Genomic DNA, 19,433 nt, shown 5'->3' with positions numbered 1-19,433 from the left:
GTGAAGTTATCCACTTTGGTAGGAAAAACAGAATGGCAGAGTATTATTTAAATGGTGAGTGATTGGGAAATGTTGATGTACAAAAGGACCTGGGTGTCCTTGTACACCAATCTGTCATGAAAATATAATAATTTTCATAATATTATTGTGACTTATTGTAAAGGTATATTAATAGTAGGGTTTGGATTAGTTTTTCTGTGTGTAGGTGTGTGTGTGTGTGGGTGGATGGAGGATTTAATTGAATTGCATACAGCTAGTCTGGATATTTTGAGTTATCAAAAAGAAAGCTAGGTTTGAGATGCTAAAAACATAAACATAGTTGAAGTTTTAGGATGTGAGATGTGAGGAACAATTTCATTTTTAGATAAACCAGTATAGTTTGAATTTCAAAGAGATGATGGAGGCTAAGCCAAACAGTGTGTTTATTTTTCTCAAAGGTTACTGATAATATGAGTACTATGAAAGATTTATATTATGAGAAAAGTAAAGTTGCAAAGACATCTTGGAACAAAGGAATTTACGTTATAAAGGAGATGAGGTTATGTGTCGAGGGAAGGCATTCTAAGATCTAACAAGGGTGAAAAGCCTCCAACATCTTGGCATCAAGCTGCTGTCTACAGGAACCGAAGCTAAGGAAACTCACTGTGAATGTCACTGTCCAGGGTATTGTGTGCTTTGCCTGGGTCTGTTTAAATTTATTTTGCTTTACTGTTGCCTTAATGGAGGTGTAACTGAGAGACAGATTAATTAGGGGATTTAACAGTTATGTTAGTAGTAATTTGTGGACCTTTGTATGTGCTTAAAGCCTTTTCCTCTATTAATAAATGTTTAACTTAGTTTTGTAAAAAAAACTCTAGCACGCGGCACCCTTTTTACTGCTGAATTCAAAAAACGCACCTCAAAATAAAATACAAATTGCAAAAACAGTTGTGGCAGCTGTTTCAAGCTTCCCCCTGGGGTTTGAGCAGCTCAGCATTTACCATTCTCTGTGCCATAAAAAATCACTGAAAGCAAGCATGCAGGTGCCGCAAGCAGTTAAGGCAGCAAATGGTATGTTGGCCTTCATTGCAAGAGGACTTGAGTACAGGAGCAAGGATGTCTTACTGCAGCTGTACAGGGCCTTGGTGAGACCACACCTGGAGAATTGTATGCAGTTTTGGTCTCCTTACCTAAGAAAGGATGCACTTGCCATAGAGGGAGTGCAGCGAAGGTTCATCAGACTGATTCCTGGGATGGCAGGATTGTCGTATGAGGAGAGATTGGGCCAATTAGGCCGGTATTCACTGGAGTTTAGAGGAATGAGAGGGGATCTCATTGAAACGTATAAAATTCTGACAGGGCTGGACAGACTGGATGCAGGGATGATGAAACCTCTTCACTCAGAGGGTGGTGAACCTGTGGAATTCTCTACCACAGAGCCTGTGGAGGCCCTGAATATATTTAAGAAGGAAATTGATAGATTTCCGGATTATAAAGGCATCAAGGGTAAAGGGAGAGAGCGGGAGTATGGCGTTGAGATAGGGGATCAGCCATGATCATATTGAAATAGCAACCTATCTTTTTTTAAAGAAGTGTATCTCATGGAATTAGCTGGCACAGTATTTAATTCTCTCTCTCTCTCTCCCCCTCTCTTTATCTCAAAAAAAGCATAAACAACCTTAAGGAGTCAGGGACCAAGACAACATCCCTGAATGTAGGTCTCTAGTCTCTATAAACATTCCTAAACCAATAGCAGCAAGCCTCCTGGTGCCCTGCACGCTGCTGTTATCTAGCAAATAAAAAGTCACCTCAAGCCAGGAAGGGAAGTGACCACTTTGATAGCTTGGGCACCTGTCCCTTAGTCATTGGTCAGAAGGGTTTCAACAGATGATTGACACTGGGTAAGCTACCAGCCTGCAGAAATGGGGGATATCAATGGGAGATTATAGGGGGAGGAGCTGGTCCTTCTCACTTGGAAGAAGACAAAGAGCTCCTCGATATCCCAGCCAGCATGAGAAAGAAAAGAACAGAGGGAGAGAAGAAGATGGCCATTTGCAAACAGTGAAAGACTGAGAGAGTCTGTCACTTCGGGTGCAGAAATTTGCAGTGCTCATTTGTTCACCCCCTGGGAGCAGAATGCTGCTCTCACAACTCATTGATATCAACATTCGGTGCCAGCCGTCCATTCATCTTCTCCACTGTTGAACATATGAAGTAGGAGCAGGAGTAGGCCATTCGGCCCCTCGAGCCTACTCCACCATCCAATAAGATTATGGCTGATCTGCTTGTGTTTTGAATTCCACTCTCCCATCTACCTTTGATTCTTTTGCCTAACAAGAATCTATCCACCTCCGCTTTAAAATTATTCAATGACTCCGCCTCCACCATTTTCTGAAGCAGAGAATTCCAAAGTCGCACAATCCTCGGAGAGAAAATTTCTCCTCATCTCTGTCTTAAAAAGGTGACCCCTAATTTTAAAACAGTGTCTCCTAGTTCTGGACTCACCCACAAGAGGAAACATCCTTTCCACATCCACCTTGTCAAGGCCGTTTAGGATCTTGTATACTTCAATTAAGTCAAGGGTTGCATATGTTTCTTGTTACTGTTACTTTTCCATAAACTGCATAACTACTTACAATTCTCGACTGCTTATCTTAGGCATCTGTGGCTCCCAAACCAGAAATCTTACAAATGCTTTTTTCCCAATTTCCAAAGACAGTTATAAAATTTGTATTGCTCACTGAGGCACTGATACAGTGGTCAGGAATAGAAAGCATATTAACCAAGCTGGGAATAGCACACGTTTCCATCTCACCTTCACATAGTCGTATTCACAGAGATAGGAGGGCTCCACGTCAAAATGCATGAAGTAGAGCTTGATTCGGAATCCAGTGGGCACTGTTATATTCCAGGTCACGTCTAAATCACTCGGATAACCTTCTGGGTAATTGGGAGACTGAATCTGCCCAAACATCCCAGTCAGCTCAGTGATATTTGCTCCACCTGGGGAAAAGAGGCTTAGCACGAACAACCAGAAGCATCTGCCAAAGGAAAGAGTGAGAACTGATTAGAAACATGTTTGAATACCAGAAGTTGCAGACCATGAGCTGGAGAGTTCAGAGGGTTAAACATCAAAGTGAAGTTACTGCAAAGGCTATGGGCCCTGAAAATATTCCGGCAATAGTACTGAAGACTTGTGCTCCAGAACTTGCAGCACCCCTAGCCAAGCTGTCCCAGTACAGCTACAACACTGGCATCTACCTGGCTATGTGGAAAAAAGCCCAGGAATGTCCTGTACACAAAAAGCAGGACAAATCCAATCTGGCCAATCTGTGCCCCATCAGTCTACTCTTGATGATCAGCAAAATGATGGAAGAAGTCATCAACAGTGCTATCAAGCGGTACTTGCTTAGCAACTTTCAAGAAGAATAGGAAACTAGGTAAAGGTGGAGGGGTAGCACTGTTAATCAAGGATGACATTGGTACGATAGTTAGAGATGACCTTAGTTCAGGAGATCAGGGTTTGGGTGGAGTTGAGGAATAGTGGGGGAAAGATGTCAGTAGTGGGAGTGGTCTATAGACTACCAAACAGTAATCACAATGTAGGACAAAGAATACAAGAAGGAATGTTTGGTGCTTGTGATGAAGGGATGGCAATAAACATGTGTGAGTTTAACCTGCGTATAAACTGGAAAAATCAGATTGGCAGTAGTAGCCTGGATGAGGAGTTCATAGAATGCTTTCAAGATAGTTTCTTAGAACAGCACATTCTGGAACCAACCAGAAAGCAGGTTATATTAGACTGGTGTTGTGTAATGTGACAGGATTAATTAATGATCTCAGAGTGAAGCAAAAACCACAATATAATTGAATTTTAATCTAACATAAAAGGGAGAAGAGTGGCTCTCAGACTAGTATCTTAAACTTATAAAGGGCAACTATGTGAGGATGAAAGCTGAGCTAGCTGAAGCGAACTGGGAAACTAGGCTAGAGGATAGATCAATAGAGAAGCAGTGGCAGACATTTAAGAGGATATTTCAGAATAACTAAATTCCTACTATAAAGAAAAATTCTAAGGGGAGAACCCAACATCCATGATTAACTAAAGTATTTAGAGAAAGTATCAAACTTATGGAAAAAGCAAATAACTGCACAAAGATGAGTGGCAGGTCAGAGTGATTGGTCAGAATATAAAGAATGGCAGAGAGTGACCAAAAGGTTAATCAGGAGCAAGAAATTAGAGTATGAGAAGAAGCTCGCTAGAAATGTACAAACGGATAGCAAGAGTTTCTGCAGGTATTTAAAAAGGAAAAGAGTAAGTAAAGTGAGTGTTGGCTCTCAAGAGAGTGAGAATGGGGAGTTAATAGTGGATAATAAGGAAATGGTGGATGAAAGGAACAAATATTTTGCTTCTGTCTTCACTATAGAGGATACAAAATACATTCCAGAAATAGCTGTAAATCAGCAGGTGGAAGGGAGAGAGGAACTTGGTGAAATTTCAATCACTAGGGAAGGAGTACTGAGCAAATTGTTGGAGCTGCAGGCTGACAAGTGTCCCGGTCCTGATAGATTACATCCCCGGGTCTTAAAAGAGGAAGTTAAAGAGGTCGTAGATGTGTTGATGTTAGTTTTCCAAAATTTGCTAGATTCTGTAAATCTTCCATCAGATGGGAAAGAAGCAAATATAACCCCGCTGTTCAAGAAGGGAAGGAGGCAGAGAACAGGAAACTACAGGCCAGTTAGCTTGACGTCTGTCGTGGGGAAGGTGTTAGAATCGATCATTAAGGAGGTTATAGCTGGGCACTTAGAGAAACTCAATCAGGAAGGGTCAGTATGGTTTTGTGAAAGGGAAATCTTAAGGACATAAAAAATAGGAGCAGGAGTAGGCCATTCAGCCCCTGAAGCCTGCTCCCAATTCAATAAGATCTTGGCTGATCCATCCCAGGCCTCAACTCCTCTTTCGTGCCAGCTCCTCATAGCCCTCAACTTCCTAATATTTCAAAAATCTATCTACCTCCTCTTTAAGTACTTTCAGTGATCTAGCCTCCACAACTCTCTGGGTTAGAGAGTTCCAAACATTCACTACCCTCTGAGAGAAGAAATTCCTTCACATCTCAGTTTTAATGAGTGTCCCCTTATCCTGTAACCATGTCCCCTAGTTCGAGATTCCCCGAATAAGGGGAAACCTAATCTTCTCAACATCTATCCTGTCAAGTCCCCTCAGAATCTTGTATGTTTCAATAAGATCACCATTCATTCTTCTAAACTCTAATGAATAAAGGCCTAACCTGTTTAGCCGTTCTTGATAAATCAACCCCTTCATCCCAGGAATCAGCCTAGTGAATCTCTTTTGAACTGCCTCCAATGCCAGTATGTCCTTTCTTAAATACAGGGACCAAAACTGTACACAGTATTCCAGGTGCGGCTTCGCCAACACCCTGAACAGTTGTAACAAGACTTCCCCAGTTTTAAACTCCAACCCCCTAGCATGTTTAACCAATTTGTTGGAGTTATTTGAAGGAGTAACTTGGACGGTGGATAAAGGGGAGCCAGTGGATATACTGAACTTGGATTTCCAGAAAGTATTTGATAAGGTGCCACATCAAAGGTTATTGTGCAAAGTAAAAGCTCATGGTGTAGAGGGTAACATATTAGCCTGGATAGAAGACTGGCTGGCTGGCTGGCGGAAAGCAGAAAGTATGTTTAAATGGGTCTTTTTCTGATTGGCAGAATGTGATTTGTGGAGTACTGCAGAGGTCTGTACTGGGGCCTCGACTTTTTATAAGTTATATCAATCACTTAGATGAGGGGAGTGAAGACATGGTGGCTAAATTTTCACCCGACACAAAGACATGTAGGAAAGTATGCTGTGAAGAAGACATAAGGAGATTGCAGACAGATATAGGTAGGTTGAGTGAGTGGGCAAAAATCTGGTAGGTGGAGTATAATGTGGGAAAATGTGAAGTTGTTCATTTTGGCAGGAAGAATAAAAAAGCAGAGTATTACTTAAATGGAGAATAACTGCAGAATTCCAAGATGCAGAGAGAGGTAGTGCATGAGTCACAAAAAGTTAGCATGCAGGTACAGCAAGTAACTAAGAAGGCAGATGGAATACTATCCTTTATTATGAGAGGAATTGAACATAAAAGTAAGGATGTTATGCTTCAGTTATACAGGGCATTGGTGACACCATATCTCAAATACTGTGGGCAGTTTTGGTCTCCTTATTTAAGGAAGGATGTAAATGCGTTGGAGACGGTTCAGAGGAGGTTTACTAGATTGATACCTGGAATGAGTGGGTTGTCTTATGAAGAAAGGTTGGACAGACTGGGCTTGTTTACACTGGAATTTAGAAAAGTGAGGGGTGATTTGATTGAAGTTTACAAGATCCTGAACAGCCTTGACAAGGTGGGTGTGGAAAGGATGTTTCCTCTTGTGGGTGAGTCCAGAACTAGGAGGCACTGTTTTAAAATTAGGGGTCACTCTTTTAGGACAGAGATAAGGAGAATTTTTTTCTCTCTGAGGATTGTGCGACTTTGGAACTCTCTGCCTCAGAAAGTGGTGGAGGTGGTGTCACTGAATATTTTTAAGGCAGAGGTGGATAGATTCTTGTTAGGCAAGGGAATCAAAGGTTCTCAGGGTTAGACGGGAGTGTGGAATTTGAAACACAAACAGATCAGCCATGGTCTTATTGAATGGCAGAGCAGGCTCGAGGGGCCAAATGTCCTAATCCCGCTCCTATTTCTTATGTTTGTATGTAGTAGCCTGCTCACTGATGCTCAGTGTGGGTTCTGCCAGGGCCATTCAGCTCCTGACCTAATTACAGCCTTGGGTAAAAATGGATAAAAGAGCTGAACTCCTGAGGCGAGGTGAGAGTGACTGTCCTTGACATCAAGGCAGCATTTGACCGAGTGTGGCATCAAGGAGCCCCAGCAAAACTGGAGCCAATGGGAATCAGAGGGAAAACTCTCCATTGGTAGGAATCATACCTAGCACAAAGGAAGATGGTTGTGGTTATTGGAGGTCAGTCATCTCAGCTCCAGGACATCACTGCAGGAGTTCCTCAGGGTAGTGTCCTCAGCCCAACCATCTTCAGCTGCTTCATCAATGACCTTCCTTCCATCAAAGGGTCAGAAGTGGGGATGTTCACTGATGATTGCACAATGTTCAGCACCATTCACGACTCCTCAGATACTGAAGCAGTCCATGTCCAATTGCAGCAAGACTTGGACAATATCCAGGCTTGGGCTGACAAGTGGCAAGTAACATTCATACCACACAAATGCCAGGAAATGACTAACTCCAACAAGAGAGAGTCCAACCATTACCCCTTAACGTTCAATGTCATTACCATTACTGAATCCCCCAAAACATCCTGGGGGTTACCATTGGGCAGAAACTGAACTGGATTAGCCATATAAATACTGTGGCTACAAGAGCAGGTTAAAGGCTAGGAACCCCGTGATGAGTAGGTAAGGACAGCAGATTTCCTCCCCTAAAGGACATTAATGAACCAGATGGGTTTTTATGACAATTGGCAATGGTTTCACGGTCATCATTAGACTTTTAATTCCAGGTATTTATTGATTCAAATTTCACCATCTGCCATGGTGGGATTTGAACCCAGGTCCCTAGACCATTGCCCTTGGTCTCTGGGATACTATTCCGGTTACAATACCAGTACATCACCACCTACTTAAATCAATAATATCACAGTTGATCAGTAACCCAACTCTATCAATTTGCCTTGGTTCCACATCTATTAACATCCTTGGCTAGTAAAATCAATTGATCTCAGATTTAAAATGATTAACTGAACAAGCATCTCCTACTTTTTTAGGGTGAGAATTCTACCCTTCTACCACCCTAGATGTGAAAAAATGCTGCTGAACTTCTCTACTAAATATTCTGACTTTGATTTTAAGGCTCTGTTTCTCTCTAGCTATCCTATTAATTCATTTCAATATTCTAAATACTCAATCAAATCACAACTCAACCTTCGAGATTCCAAGCCTAGTTTATGTAATTTCTATGCGTCATCTAATCCGTAGAGTCCTGGCAACATTCTGGTGAATCTGCATTGCTCTACTTCCGAAACCAATGCCTCCTTTCTAAGGTGTGGTGCCCAGAACTGTACAGTTACTTCAGATTTCACCTAAACAGGGGGGCTTGACAGAGCTATAGAAAAACATCTTCCCCTTTATAACCTAGCCCTCTATTTATAAAGGCCATTGGTCTATTAACATTTTCAATGATTTTTGTGCCTGGCCACTACATTTTGGCAATCTGTGTACACGGACAGCTGAATCTTACCGGATCTCTACTTTTCTGAGCTTCTCCCCATTTAAATTATAAACTGGATTTCTCTCCTTATGGTTTAAAATGAATACCCTCACACTTCACAGAATCACACAGTGCAGAAGAGGCTTTTGGCCCATCAAGTCTGCAATGACACATGAGAAGCACCTGACCTACCTACCTAATCCCATTTACCAGCACTTGGCCAATAGCCTTGAATGTTATGACATACCAAGTACTCATCCAGGTACTTTTTAAAGGATGTGAGGCAACCCGCCTCCACCACCCTCCCAGGCAGCTTAATCCAGACCGTCACCATCCTCTGGGTAAAAATGTTTTTCATCACTTCCCCCCAAACCTCCTGCCCCTCACCTTGAATTTATGTCCCCTCGTGACTGACTCTTCAACTAAGGGGAACAGCTGCTCCCTATCCACCCTGTCCATGCCCCTCATAATCTTGAACACCTCGATCAGGTTGCCCTTCAGTCTTCTCCGCTCCAACAAAAACAACCTAAGTCCATCCAACCTCTCTTCAAAATTTAAATGTTTCATCCCAGGCAACATCCTGGCGAATCTCCTCTGCACCCCCTCCTGTGCAATCACATCCTTCCTATAATGTGGCGACCAGAACTGTACACAGTACTCCAGCTGTGACCTCACCAAGGTTCTATACAACTCCAACATGACCTCCCTACTTTTGTAATCTATGCCTCGACTGATAAAGGCAAGTGTCCCATATGCCTTTTTCACCACCCCACTAACACGTCCCTCTGCCTTCAGAGATCTTAACTCTGTTAGCCACCAACAGCTGAACCTTCTGTGGAGAGGTGGGTGTAGCCTGATTGTCAGGGGGCTTGGGGCAAGGAGATGGGAGTGATGGGGGGGTAATTGGAGTGTTAGAGTTCTGTCATCTTTAACACCCAGCAAGGGTAAATCTTCCTTTTGAGCTTATTGCTAAATTAAAACCTCAGCTAAAAAATTCTAAAATGTCATAAGAGCTTAATCAGCTCTGCTGAATAGATAGCAATTGGGTCTTAAGATTAAATAGCCTTTCTCTCAAGAGTTCATAAACCAAACAAAATTATCTCAGGAAGAAAGATATGCCATATATTTATAACAGAGCTGAAACTCTGGGAGTCTTCCTCTATCAGAACATTTGGAGATTTGTAGGGTTCATGAGGGTTGAAGACTGAGAATTAAACCAGTTTAATGATTACTGTAATCCTTTACTTATTTTAAGTATATATCTTAGATTACTTTAAAATATTGGTTTGAATTTTACAAAGTGATTTACAAACTATACTAATTCATCTAAAAGTACTAACTTCAGTTCTCAAATCTAGTTCAGAATAAAAATGATTAAGACATCAAAACGAACAATAAATCAGCTAATATTTACAATCCAAAGTATAAAGTGTAGCTTATTTTTTGCTGCTTTTATCTCATTTTAATGGGGGTTCATTTCAAATCTCTATCCTGCTGAGACCTAACTTCCTTGTGGAGTTCTCAAGTCTGACTACTTGTTCAATAAGTTGCTAATTATAAAGAAACTCTGTTGGTTGGAGAATAACCTACCATTTTCTATTATATTTCTAAGCAGTCTGAGCAATTCTTGAGAATCAAAGTAACACAGCAGGTGCAAGCATTATTAGTCTTAAACCTAGGTAGCTGTCTGGAAATGCAGAGCCCATCAAGGCCCCTGTGACTGGTTTTCTGTGTCTGTGTTGTCTCACTAAGACTTTTTGTTGTGTTTAGTTCAGGTAAATTTTTAACTCTTTTAAACTGAGACAATTGCTTAACAGGGGGTGGGGGTGAATGGGGGGGGGGGCGCAGCGGTGGGTGTAGTCAGGGCGTGGGATGCTGTAGAAACACTCTGGGAGGCTTCTTAGTCAAACAAAGCAAACTTTATTTACACAAGAGCTTCCGTGGCTGCTCATATCCAGCCAGCCCCTCATCCAGCCATCGTTTCCTAGGGAACCCCTCTGTTGAATTTATTCCCCCATGCTAGGCATACATTGGTTGAACAAATCACGCGACCCCCTACTCAATTGAACTGATCTTAAAGTGACAGTCATCACAGATGTGTAATCGGATAGCCAGAGGGAGTCGGGGGTCACTCAAGAGGTAGTTGGGGGGGTTTCAGGAGGTAGGTAGGTAGTCGGGCAGTGTGGGCATGGGAGTGTATTTAGGAAGCGAGGGGTAGTCAGGGGTGTGGGATAGTTGGGTTGTGGGGAGGTTGGGGGTGGCAGGTAGGCATGACTGTGGGCAATGGGGTAGGGGTAGTCAGGGATGGGGGTGAGGTGGGTAGTTGGGGGAGTAGTTGGGGAGTAGGGCGGTAGTTGAGGTTGGGGATGTAGTCAGGTAGTCAGCAAGGTAGTCAGAGGTGTGAGCGTAATCGGGGGATAGTTGGAGGATGGGGATGGTTGGGGGTTCAGGGGTGCAGTCGGGAGAGCGATTGGGGATGCAGTCAGGGGTTAATGTCATTTTGTCATTTTATGCTCCTATCTACACCATTTGCAATCTTTATGTCACTGAATATTTGGCTCTCAACTGGATTATCTAATCATTAATAACATAGGAAATAGTTGAAACCCACAAAGATCTTTGCGAGCCAACATCCAACTGGAACAGATACCCATTATCCCCACTCACTGCTTCCTCTCTGCTAACTAGGTCAATATTTTGCCTTCAATCCCATGAGCTTTAGTTTTAATTAACAGTCTCTTATGTGGAATCTTACTGAAATTCCTCCGGGAACCCATATGAATGACATTCAAAAACATTCCCCTGTCTAATACATTAGTTACTGCCTCAAAAAATTCAACAAGAATGATTTTGGGAGAGTTGCATTTATAGATTGTCTTTCGCAGTATCAGGACTTGACAAAATGCCTTACAGTTCATTAAGTGCTCATGAAATACAGTCCCTTTTACAGGGCAGTAATGCAGCAACCAGAATGTAAGTTTACACAAACAGCAATGTGAGAATGCCCAGATTCATTTTTTGAGTGATTTTAACTGAGGGATAAATATTGGCCGGGACACAGGATAGAACTCACCACGGGGAGGAACACAAGATAGAACTCCCCCCAGGGAGGGACACAGGACAGAACTCCCCCCGGGGAGGGACACAGGATAGAACTCCCCCCGAGGAGGAGCCCGGGGGACAAATCTCTTGGGGAGGACTTCCCCAGGGAGAGACACAGAAACATAGAAAAGTAGGGGCAGGAGTAGGTCATTCAGTCCTTCGAGCCTGCTCCACCATTCAATATGGTCATCACAGAATCATAGAATCACAGAATCAAAGTGCAGAAGAGGCCCTTTGGCCCTTCGAGTCTGCATCGACATGTGAGAAACACCTGACCTACCTACCTAATCCCCTTCACCAGCACTTGGCCCATAGCCTTGAATGTTATGACGTGCCAAGTGCTCATCCAGGTACTTTTTAAAGGATGTGAGGCAACCCACCTCCACCACCCTCCCAGGCAGCGCATTCCAGACCCTCACCACCCTCTGGGTAAAAAAGTTTTTCCTCACATCCCCCCTAAACCTCCTGCCCCTCACCTTGTGACCCTCGTAACTGACCCTTCAACTAAAGGGGAACAGCTGCTCCCTACCCACCCTGTCCATGCCCTTCATAATCTTGTACACCTCGATCAGGTCACCCCTCAGTCTTCTCTGCTCCAACGAAAACAACCCAAGTCTATCCAACCTCTCTTCATAACTTAAATGTTTCATCCCAGGCAACATCCTGGTGAATCTCCTCTGCACCCCTCCAGCGCAATCACATCCTTCCTATAATGTGGTGACCAGAACTGCACACAGTACTCCAGCTGTGGCCTCACCAAGGTTATATACAACTCCAACATGACCTTACTACTTTTGTAATCTATGACTCAATTGATAAAGGCAAGTGTCCCATATGCCTTTTTTACCACCCCACTAACATGCCCCTCGGCCTTCAGAGAACTATGGACACACATACCAAGGTCCCTTTGTGCCCCCAAACTTCCTAGTGTCATGCCGTTCATTGAATATTTCCTTGTCAAATTACTCACCTCACAATTTTCAGGGTTAAATTCCATGCCACCTATCTGCCCATTTGACCATCCCGTCTATATCTTCCTGTAGCCCAAGATACTCAACCTCACTGTTAACCACCCGATCAATCTTTGTGTCATCCGCAAACTTACTAATCCTACCCCCCACATAGTCATCTATGTCGTTTATATAAATGACAAATAATAGGGGACCCAGCACAGATCCCTGTGGTACGCCACTGGACACTGGCTTCCAGTCACTAAAGCATCCTTCTGTCATCACCCTCTGTCTCCTATAAATAAGCCAATTTTGAATCCACCTTATCAAATTACCCTGTATCCCATGTGCTTTTGCCTTTTTAAGTCTCCCATGTGGGACCTTGTCAAAGGCTTTGCTGAAATCCACATAAACTACATCAACTGCACCACCCTCATCTACACACCTGGTCACCGAATCAAAAAAATTCAGTCAAATTTGTTAGTCATGACCTCCCTCTGACAAAGCCATGCTGACTATCCCTGATCAAACCTTGCCTCTCCAAGTGGAGATAGATACTCTCCTTCAGAACTTTCTTCAATAGTTTCCCTACCACTGACGTGAGACTCACTGGCCTGTAGTTCCCTGGCTTATCTCTATAACCCTTCTTAAATAGCGGAACCACATTAGCTGTTCTCCAGTCCTCTGGCACCTACCCCGTGGCCAGAGAGGAATTAAAAATTTGGGTCAGACCCCCTGTGATCTCCTCCCTTCCCTCCTCAGTAGTCTGGGACACAAATCTTCCGGACCTGGAGATTTGTCCACTTTTAAGCCTGCCAACACCTCCAATACCTTGCCACTCTCTATATCAATTTGTTTAAGAACCTCACAGTCTCTCTCTCCCCGATACCTTCATCTTCATTCTTTTGAGTGAAGACTGATGTGAAGTATTCATTCAACACTATAGCGACGTCATCTGGTTCCACCCATAGATTGCCCTCTTGGTCCCCAATGGGCCCTACTCTTTCCCTGGTTATCATCTTCCCATTGACATACTTCTAGAATATCTTGGGATTTTCCCTACTTTTGCCAGCCAGAACTTTCTCATATCCCCTCTTTGCTCTCCGAATTGCTTTCTTAAGCTCCACCCAGCACTGTCTGTACTCCACTAATGCCTCTGCTGATTTGCTTCCCTTGTACCTGCTAAAACCTCTCTTTTCTTACTCATCGTAACCTGAATATCTTTGGTCATCCATGGTTCTCTTGGCTTGTTACTCCTTCCTATCATGGCTGATTCTCTATCTCAACACCATACTCCCGTTCTCTCCCCATACCCCTTGATGCCTTTAGAGTCCAGAAATGCATCTATTTCCTTCTTAAATATATTCAGTGACTTGGCCTCCACAGTCTCTGTGGTGGAGAATTCCACAGGTTCACCACCCTCTGAGTGAAGAAGTTTCTCCTCATCTCAGCCCTAAATGGCCTACCCCATATCCTGAGACTGTGACCCCTTGTTCTAGACTCTCCCCAGCCAGGGGAAGCATCATCCCTGCATCCAGTCTGTCCAGCCCTGTCAGGATTTTATACATTTCAATGAGATCCCCTCTCATTCTTCTAAACTCCAGTGAATACAGGCCTAGTCAGCCCCAATCTCTCCTCATTCCTGCCATCCTAGGAATCAGTCTGATGATCCTTCGCTGCACTCCTCTGTGGCAAGTATATCCTTTCTTAGGTAAGGAGGCCAGAACTGCACACAATGCTCTTGGGGCAGAATTTTATGTCCTGCGGGCAGAGGCGTGTCCAACCCGATCAGGTGTAAGATTGCATGGGATGATGTCAGGTGAGCGTCCCAATGTCATTGCGCACTCACACAATATTTCAGTTGGCGCGAGAGTTGGCAGTGTGACTGCCGACAATTAAGACGCCTATTAAGGCCATTAAAGTATTAATTAAGAGAGATTTTTCACTGCCCATCCAAACTCCTTGTTGGCGAGTGGGTGAATCGGCCAGGCGGCCTTTGCATTTTGAGGAAACTTCATCCACGGGTCGGATGAGGTTTCCGACATTAATTTTAAAAAATAATAATAATAAGTATGTCAAAACATTTTTATGGTTCTGTTCATGTGAGCGAGTCCTATGTGGGGATGTTTTTATTCAGGTTTCCCAAATCCTTATTTTTGATTTTAAAATTCCTCAGCTTCCTGAGGCAGCTGTCTGCCTTCAGGGAGCTTTCAGTCTGCACTCCCCATGTCTGCGCACATTTCAGCACTCGCACTCTTCCCACCCCCACCCCAGCAGCCTTAAGTTTCTCAGCATGAGGGTCATGCTGGCTGGCCATTAATTGGTCGGCCAGTGTGAAATCACAGTCGGGGCCCAATCACAGGCAGCAGAACATTTCTTGGCCGCTCCTGGGCCCGTCCGCTGTGCTCGCCTGATGACCTGTAAATCCTGCCCCAGGTGTGGTCTCACCAAGGCCCTGTACAGCTGCAGTAAGACATCCTTGCTCCTGTACTCAAGTCCTCTCGCAATGAAGGCCAACATACCATTTGCATTCTTAACTGCTTGCTGCACCTGCATGCTTGCTTTCAGTGATTGGTGTACAAGGACACCCAGGTCCCTTTGTACATCAACATTTTCCAATCTATCACCCTTTAAATCATACACTGCCATTCTGTTTTTCCTACTGAAGTGGATAACTTCACAGTTATTCATGTTATACTGCATCTGCCATGCGTTTGCCCACTCACTCAACCTGTCTAAATCACCTTGAAGCCTCTTAACATCCTCCTCCCCACTCACATTCCCACCAATGTGTCATCAGCAAACTTGGAAATATTACATTTGGTTCCCTCATCCAGATCATTGATAGATATTGTGAATATCTGGGGCCCAAGCATTGATCCCTGTGGTACCCCACTTGTCACTGCCTGCCACTCTGAAAAATACCCACTTCGTCCTACTCTCTGTTTCCTGTCTACTAACCAATTCTCAATCCATGCCCAATATATTACACCATTCCCATGTGCTTTAATTTTACACACTAACATCTTATGCGGGACTTTATCAAAAGCTTTCTGAAAGTCTAAATACACCAGATCTATTGGTTCTCCCTAATCTATTCTGTTGGTTACATCCTCAAAAAACTCCAGTAGGTTTGGCAAACATGATTTCCCTTTCATAAATCCATGCTGATGTTGTCTAATCCCACTGATATTTTCTAAGCATCCGGGGAGAACTCCCTTGGGGAGAACTTGTCTGGGGAGGGACACTGGGGAGGAATCCCCTGGGGAGGGACACTGGGGAGGAATCCCCTGCTTTCTGTTGAAATAGTGTGATGGGATTTTATTTATGTCGCCCTGAGAGAGCAGACAGGCTGTCAGGGAGAAGTCCTGAATTACGAGAGCTTTGGAAGATCATGGTCATTTTCTCACCTATGTTCTTTAACATGGCCATTTTTTTAATGCTGTTTACTTGCTTACATTAACTTGTGTTTCCGTCCTCGGTATATTATTAATTTCACTGGATGGTCAGGTATATTAACCTCTTTCTCTACTACAAAGATTGACATAAAGTGATTGCTCAACAAATCTGTAATTTCTTTATTTTTGTTTGCAATATTTCCCATGTCTGTTTTTAATGGGCTTACATTATTCTGGACTACTTGAAAGCTTGGTGTTATTATTGATTTTCATCGCAAATTTCATTTGGTATTCCTTTTTGAAGCTCTTATTGGATGGTTTAGTCCTTCCTGTTCTTCAATTCTCTAGCAGTTCCTAATCTACACTACACTTTGCACTAACATATGCCCTTGTAGTTATACCTTACCCCTCACCTTTTCTGTTGGCCGTAGCTGTTTTAATTGGGAAGGAGGTATTCTTTCTTCTGACGAGGATATGCTGTTCCTTTATTAAACTGAACATTTTTTTGTGCAGCTCTCACCGTCCTTCTGTAGTTTTACCCAATAACAGTTTTAACCAGCTTGTTGTTGTCAGTTTCTGTCTCATCCTGTTATATTTAATCTTATTGGAATCTAAAATCTTAGTAACTGCGTTAAGTTTCTCCTTTTCAAAACCAACATTGAGTTTGATCATATGATTACCATTCAAAAAATGTTCCTTACTGAGGATTAGTAACTTTGTCTAGCTCATTACTCCATCGAGTATGGCCTGTCACCTTGTTCATTCTGGAACATATTGTTCTAGAGAATGATTTTCAATGTGCTCAAAAAATTCACAACCTTTCTGATTGAGAACAGCAGAGTAGCTTAATTCATATGGAAAATTAAAATCTCCATGAAACAACTTTGCTTTTGCTACAAACTTCTTGAATCCATGAATGAATCCACTCTGCTATTTCACTGGCAGTATCAGGAGGCTTGTAGAGAACTTCCATTGCACCATAAAAAGATGATTTATTGCTTAATTGTGATTGCCTTTCTCGTACATACACCCCCTTTACTATGTTGTAATAATATGTCATCACCTTACTCCTGTTTCTCTGCCCTTTGAAAGACATATAGAACCTGGAATCTTTCACCCACAGTCATGAATACTTTGCAACCCTACCTCGGTAACGAACATAATCACCAGGAGCAGCACTAGGCTATTCGGCCCCTCAGGCCTTCTCCCCCATTCAATAAGGTCATGGCTGAACTGATGGTGCCTCAACTCCACTTTCCCGTCTGTGCCCCATAACCTTTAACTTCTTTGTCAATCAAAAACCTGTCTATCTCAGTCTTGAATACATTCAATGACCCAGCCTCTGGCCCTCTCTGGGGTAAAGAATTCCAAAGACTGATAAGCATTTGAGAGAAGAAATTCTTCCTCAGCTCTGTGTTAAATGGGAGACCCTTTATCTTTAAACTGTGCCCCATGGTTCTAGATTCCCTCAGGAGCCTCAGCACCTACCCTGTCAAACCCCCGAAGAATCTTATATGCTTGATCTGCATGTCATACACTTTAGGCTGCATTTGAGTTTCAAAACTCACTCAATTAATTTCCTATCCAAGCAGGGTGTGTGTGTGTGTGAGAGAGAGAGAGAGGGTAAGCTGGTTTCAAACAGGCTCTTGATCCAAATCCAAAGTGGGCACACTGTCTCTTACATAGAGCAGGGGTCAATTATTTTGTTGCTAGCATCACAGGAGAAGATCTCAGAATTGAGTTTGAAGCATTTTTGTTGGCAAGGGCATGAAGAGATATGGAACTGGGGCGGTTGAGAGTAAAGATAGAGGGTGAGGCTTGATCCATATGGCAGAACAGGCTTGAGAGGCTGAACAGTCTCCTCCTGCTCCTGTCAGCGGCCGAGATTCTTGGCAGCAGCTAACACAATGTTAATGTGCAGCCTGTGGTGTGTGTACGGCCGCAGAGTGAGTGAAAGCAGAGATGTGAACCGTGGCGGCCAGTCCCGGACTGAAGTTTCTCTCCAGCTGGAGGAAGTCCTTTCGGGAGTTGAGAATTCAACAATCTGTAGCAAAGCGAACAAAGTGAGGGGAGGACACAGACCCAGAGCAACACAGAGAGACCCTCTCTGCTGCTTCCTGACCCCCTTCCCAGCCCGGGGTGAGGGACAGACACAGACACACACACTGCCTGGGGGTGAAGGACAGACACACATTGCCCGGGGGTGAGGGACAGACACAGACACACACACTGCCTGGGGGTGAAGGACAGACACACATTGCCCGGGGGTGAGGGACAGACACAGACACACACACTGCCTGGGGGTGAAGGACAGACACACATTGCCCGGGGGTGAGGGACAGACACAGACACACACACTGCCTGGGGGTGAAGGACAGACACACATTGCCCGGGGGTGAGGGACAGACACAGACACACACACTGCCTGGGGGTGAAGGACAGACACACATTGCCCGGGGGTGAGGGACAGACACAGACACACACACTGCCTGGGGGTGAAGGACAGACACACATTGCCCGGGGGTGAAGGACAGACACAGACACACACACTGCCCGGGGGTGAAGGACAGACACAGACACACACACTGCCTGGGGGTGAAGGACAGACACACATTGCCCGGGGGTGAGGGACAGACACAGACACACACACTGCCTGGGGGTGAAGGACAGACACACACTGCCCGGGGGTGAAGGACAGACACACATTCCCGGGGTTGAAGGACAGACACAGACACACACACTGCCCGGGGGTGAAGGACAGACACAGACACACACACTGCCCGGGGGTGAAGGACAGACACAGACACACACACTGCCCGGGGGTGAAGGACAGACACAGACACACACTGCCCTCACACCCACCCCCCACCCCACCCCGGGAGCCGGCCGGAGCGGCCACTCACCCCATTCCGTTTGGCCGCATTTCCAGCTCCGGGAGCTTCTCTCATTCACGTCACGTCCCAGCCTGTGTCCCGCAGCTTATCCAGGGAAATTGACAAAGAGACAGAATCTCCCCCCCCCGGGCCCGGCCGCTGGGATCCGGCCAAATAAATCCCAGCAACAAAACAACTCACCCACTGCTACTGCCTCAGGGGAGGGGGGCACAGGGTACAAGATACCCCCACCCCCACTGACCCCCACCCCCACCCCCACTGACCCCCACCCCCAGCCCCACTGACCCCCACCCCCACTGACCCTCACCCCCACCCCCACTGACCCCCACCCCCACCCCCACTGACCCCCACCCCCACTGACCCTCACCCCCACTGACCCCCACCCCCACTGACCCTCATCCCCACTGACCCCCACCCCCACCCCCACCCCCACCCCCACTGACCCTCACCCCCACCCCCACTGACCCTCACCCCCACTGACCCCCACCCCCACCCCCACTGACCCCCACCCCCAGCCCCACTGACCCCCACCCCCACTGACCCTCACCCCCACTGACCCTCACCCCCACTGACCCCCACCCCCACTGACCCTCACCCCCACTGACCCTCACCCCCACCCCCACCCCCACCCCCACTGACCCTCACCCCCACCCCCACCCCCACCCCCACTGACCCCCACCCCCACCCCCACTGACCCTCACCCCCACCCCCACTGACCCCCACCCCCACCCCCACTGACCCCCACCCCCACTGACCCCCACCCCCACCCCCACTGACCCTCACCCCCACCCCCACCCCCACCCCCACTGACCCCCACCCCCACCCCC

General features: G+C 45.2%; 1 protein-coding gene across 7 annotated transcripts in view; it reads right to left on the bottom strand.

Annotated features, from left to right (window-relative positions):
• masp1 (MBL associated serine protease 1) overlaps positions 1–18,709 on the bottom strand; it is a 689,839-nt gene extending 671,130 nt beyond the window's left edge. For 6 of the 7 annotated variants that reach the window (XR_005945544.1, XM_041208629.1, XM_041208644.1 and 3 more), the window contains exons 1-2: positions 18,616–18,697; positions 2,795–3,020 (exon numbers count right to left, since the gene is read on the bottom strand). Coding sequence is in view for 6 of the 7 variants with exons in the window: in XM_041208629.1 (XP_041064563.1) it covers positions 2,795–3,020; positions 18,616–18,635 (246 nt within the window). In the remaining variant the exon portion in view is untranslated. Of the gene's footprint in view, positions 1–2,794; positions 3,021–18,615 lie in introns of all 7 variants that reach the window. The other variant, XM_041208619.1, reaches the window with a different exon arrangement.
• Positions 18,710–19,433: the final 724 nt, after the last annotated feature.

Source organism: Carcharodon carcharias, chromosome 2 (assembly GCF_017639515.1).
Source record: "Carcharodon carcharias isolate sCarCar2 chromosome 2, sCarCar2.pri, whole genome shotgun sequence".
NCBI lineage: Eukaryota > Metazoa > Chordata > Chondrichthyes > Lamniformes > Lamnidae > Carcharodon > Carcharodon carcharias.
The sequence above is the reverse complement of the archived record's forward strand: the minus strand, read 5'-3'. Positions and strand labels throughout refer to the sequence as shown.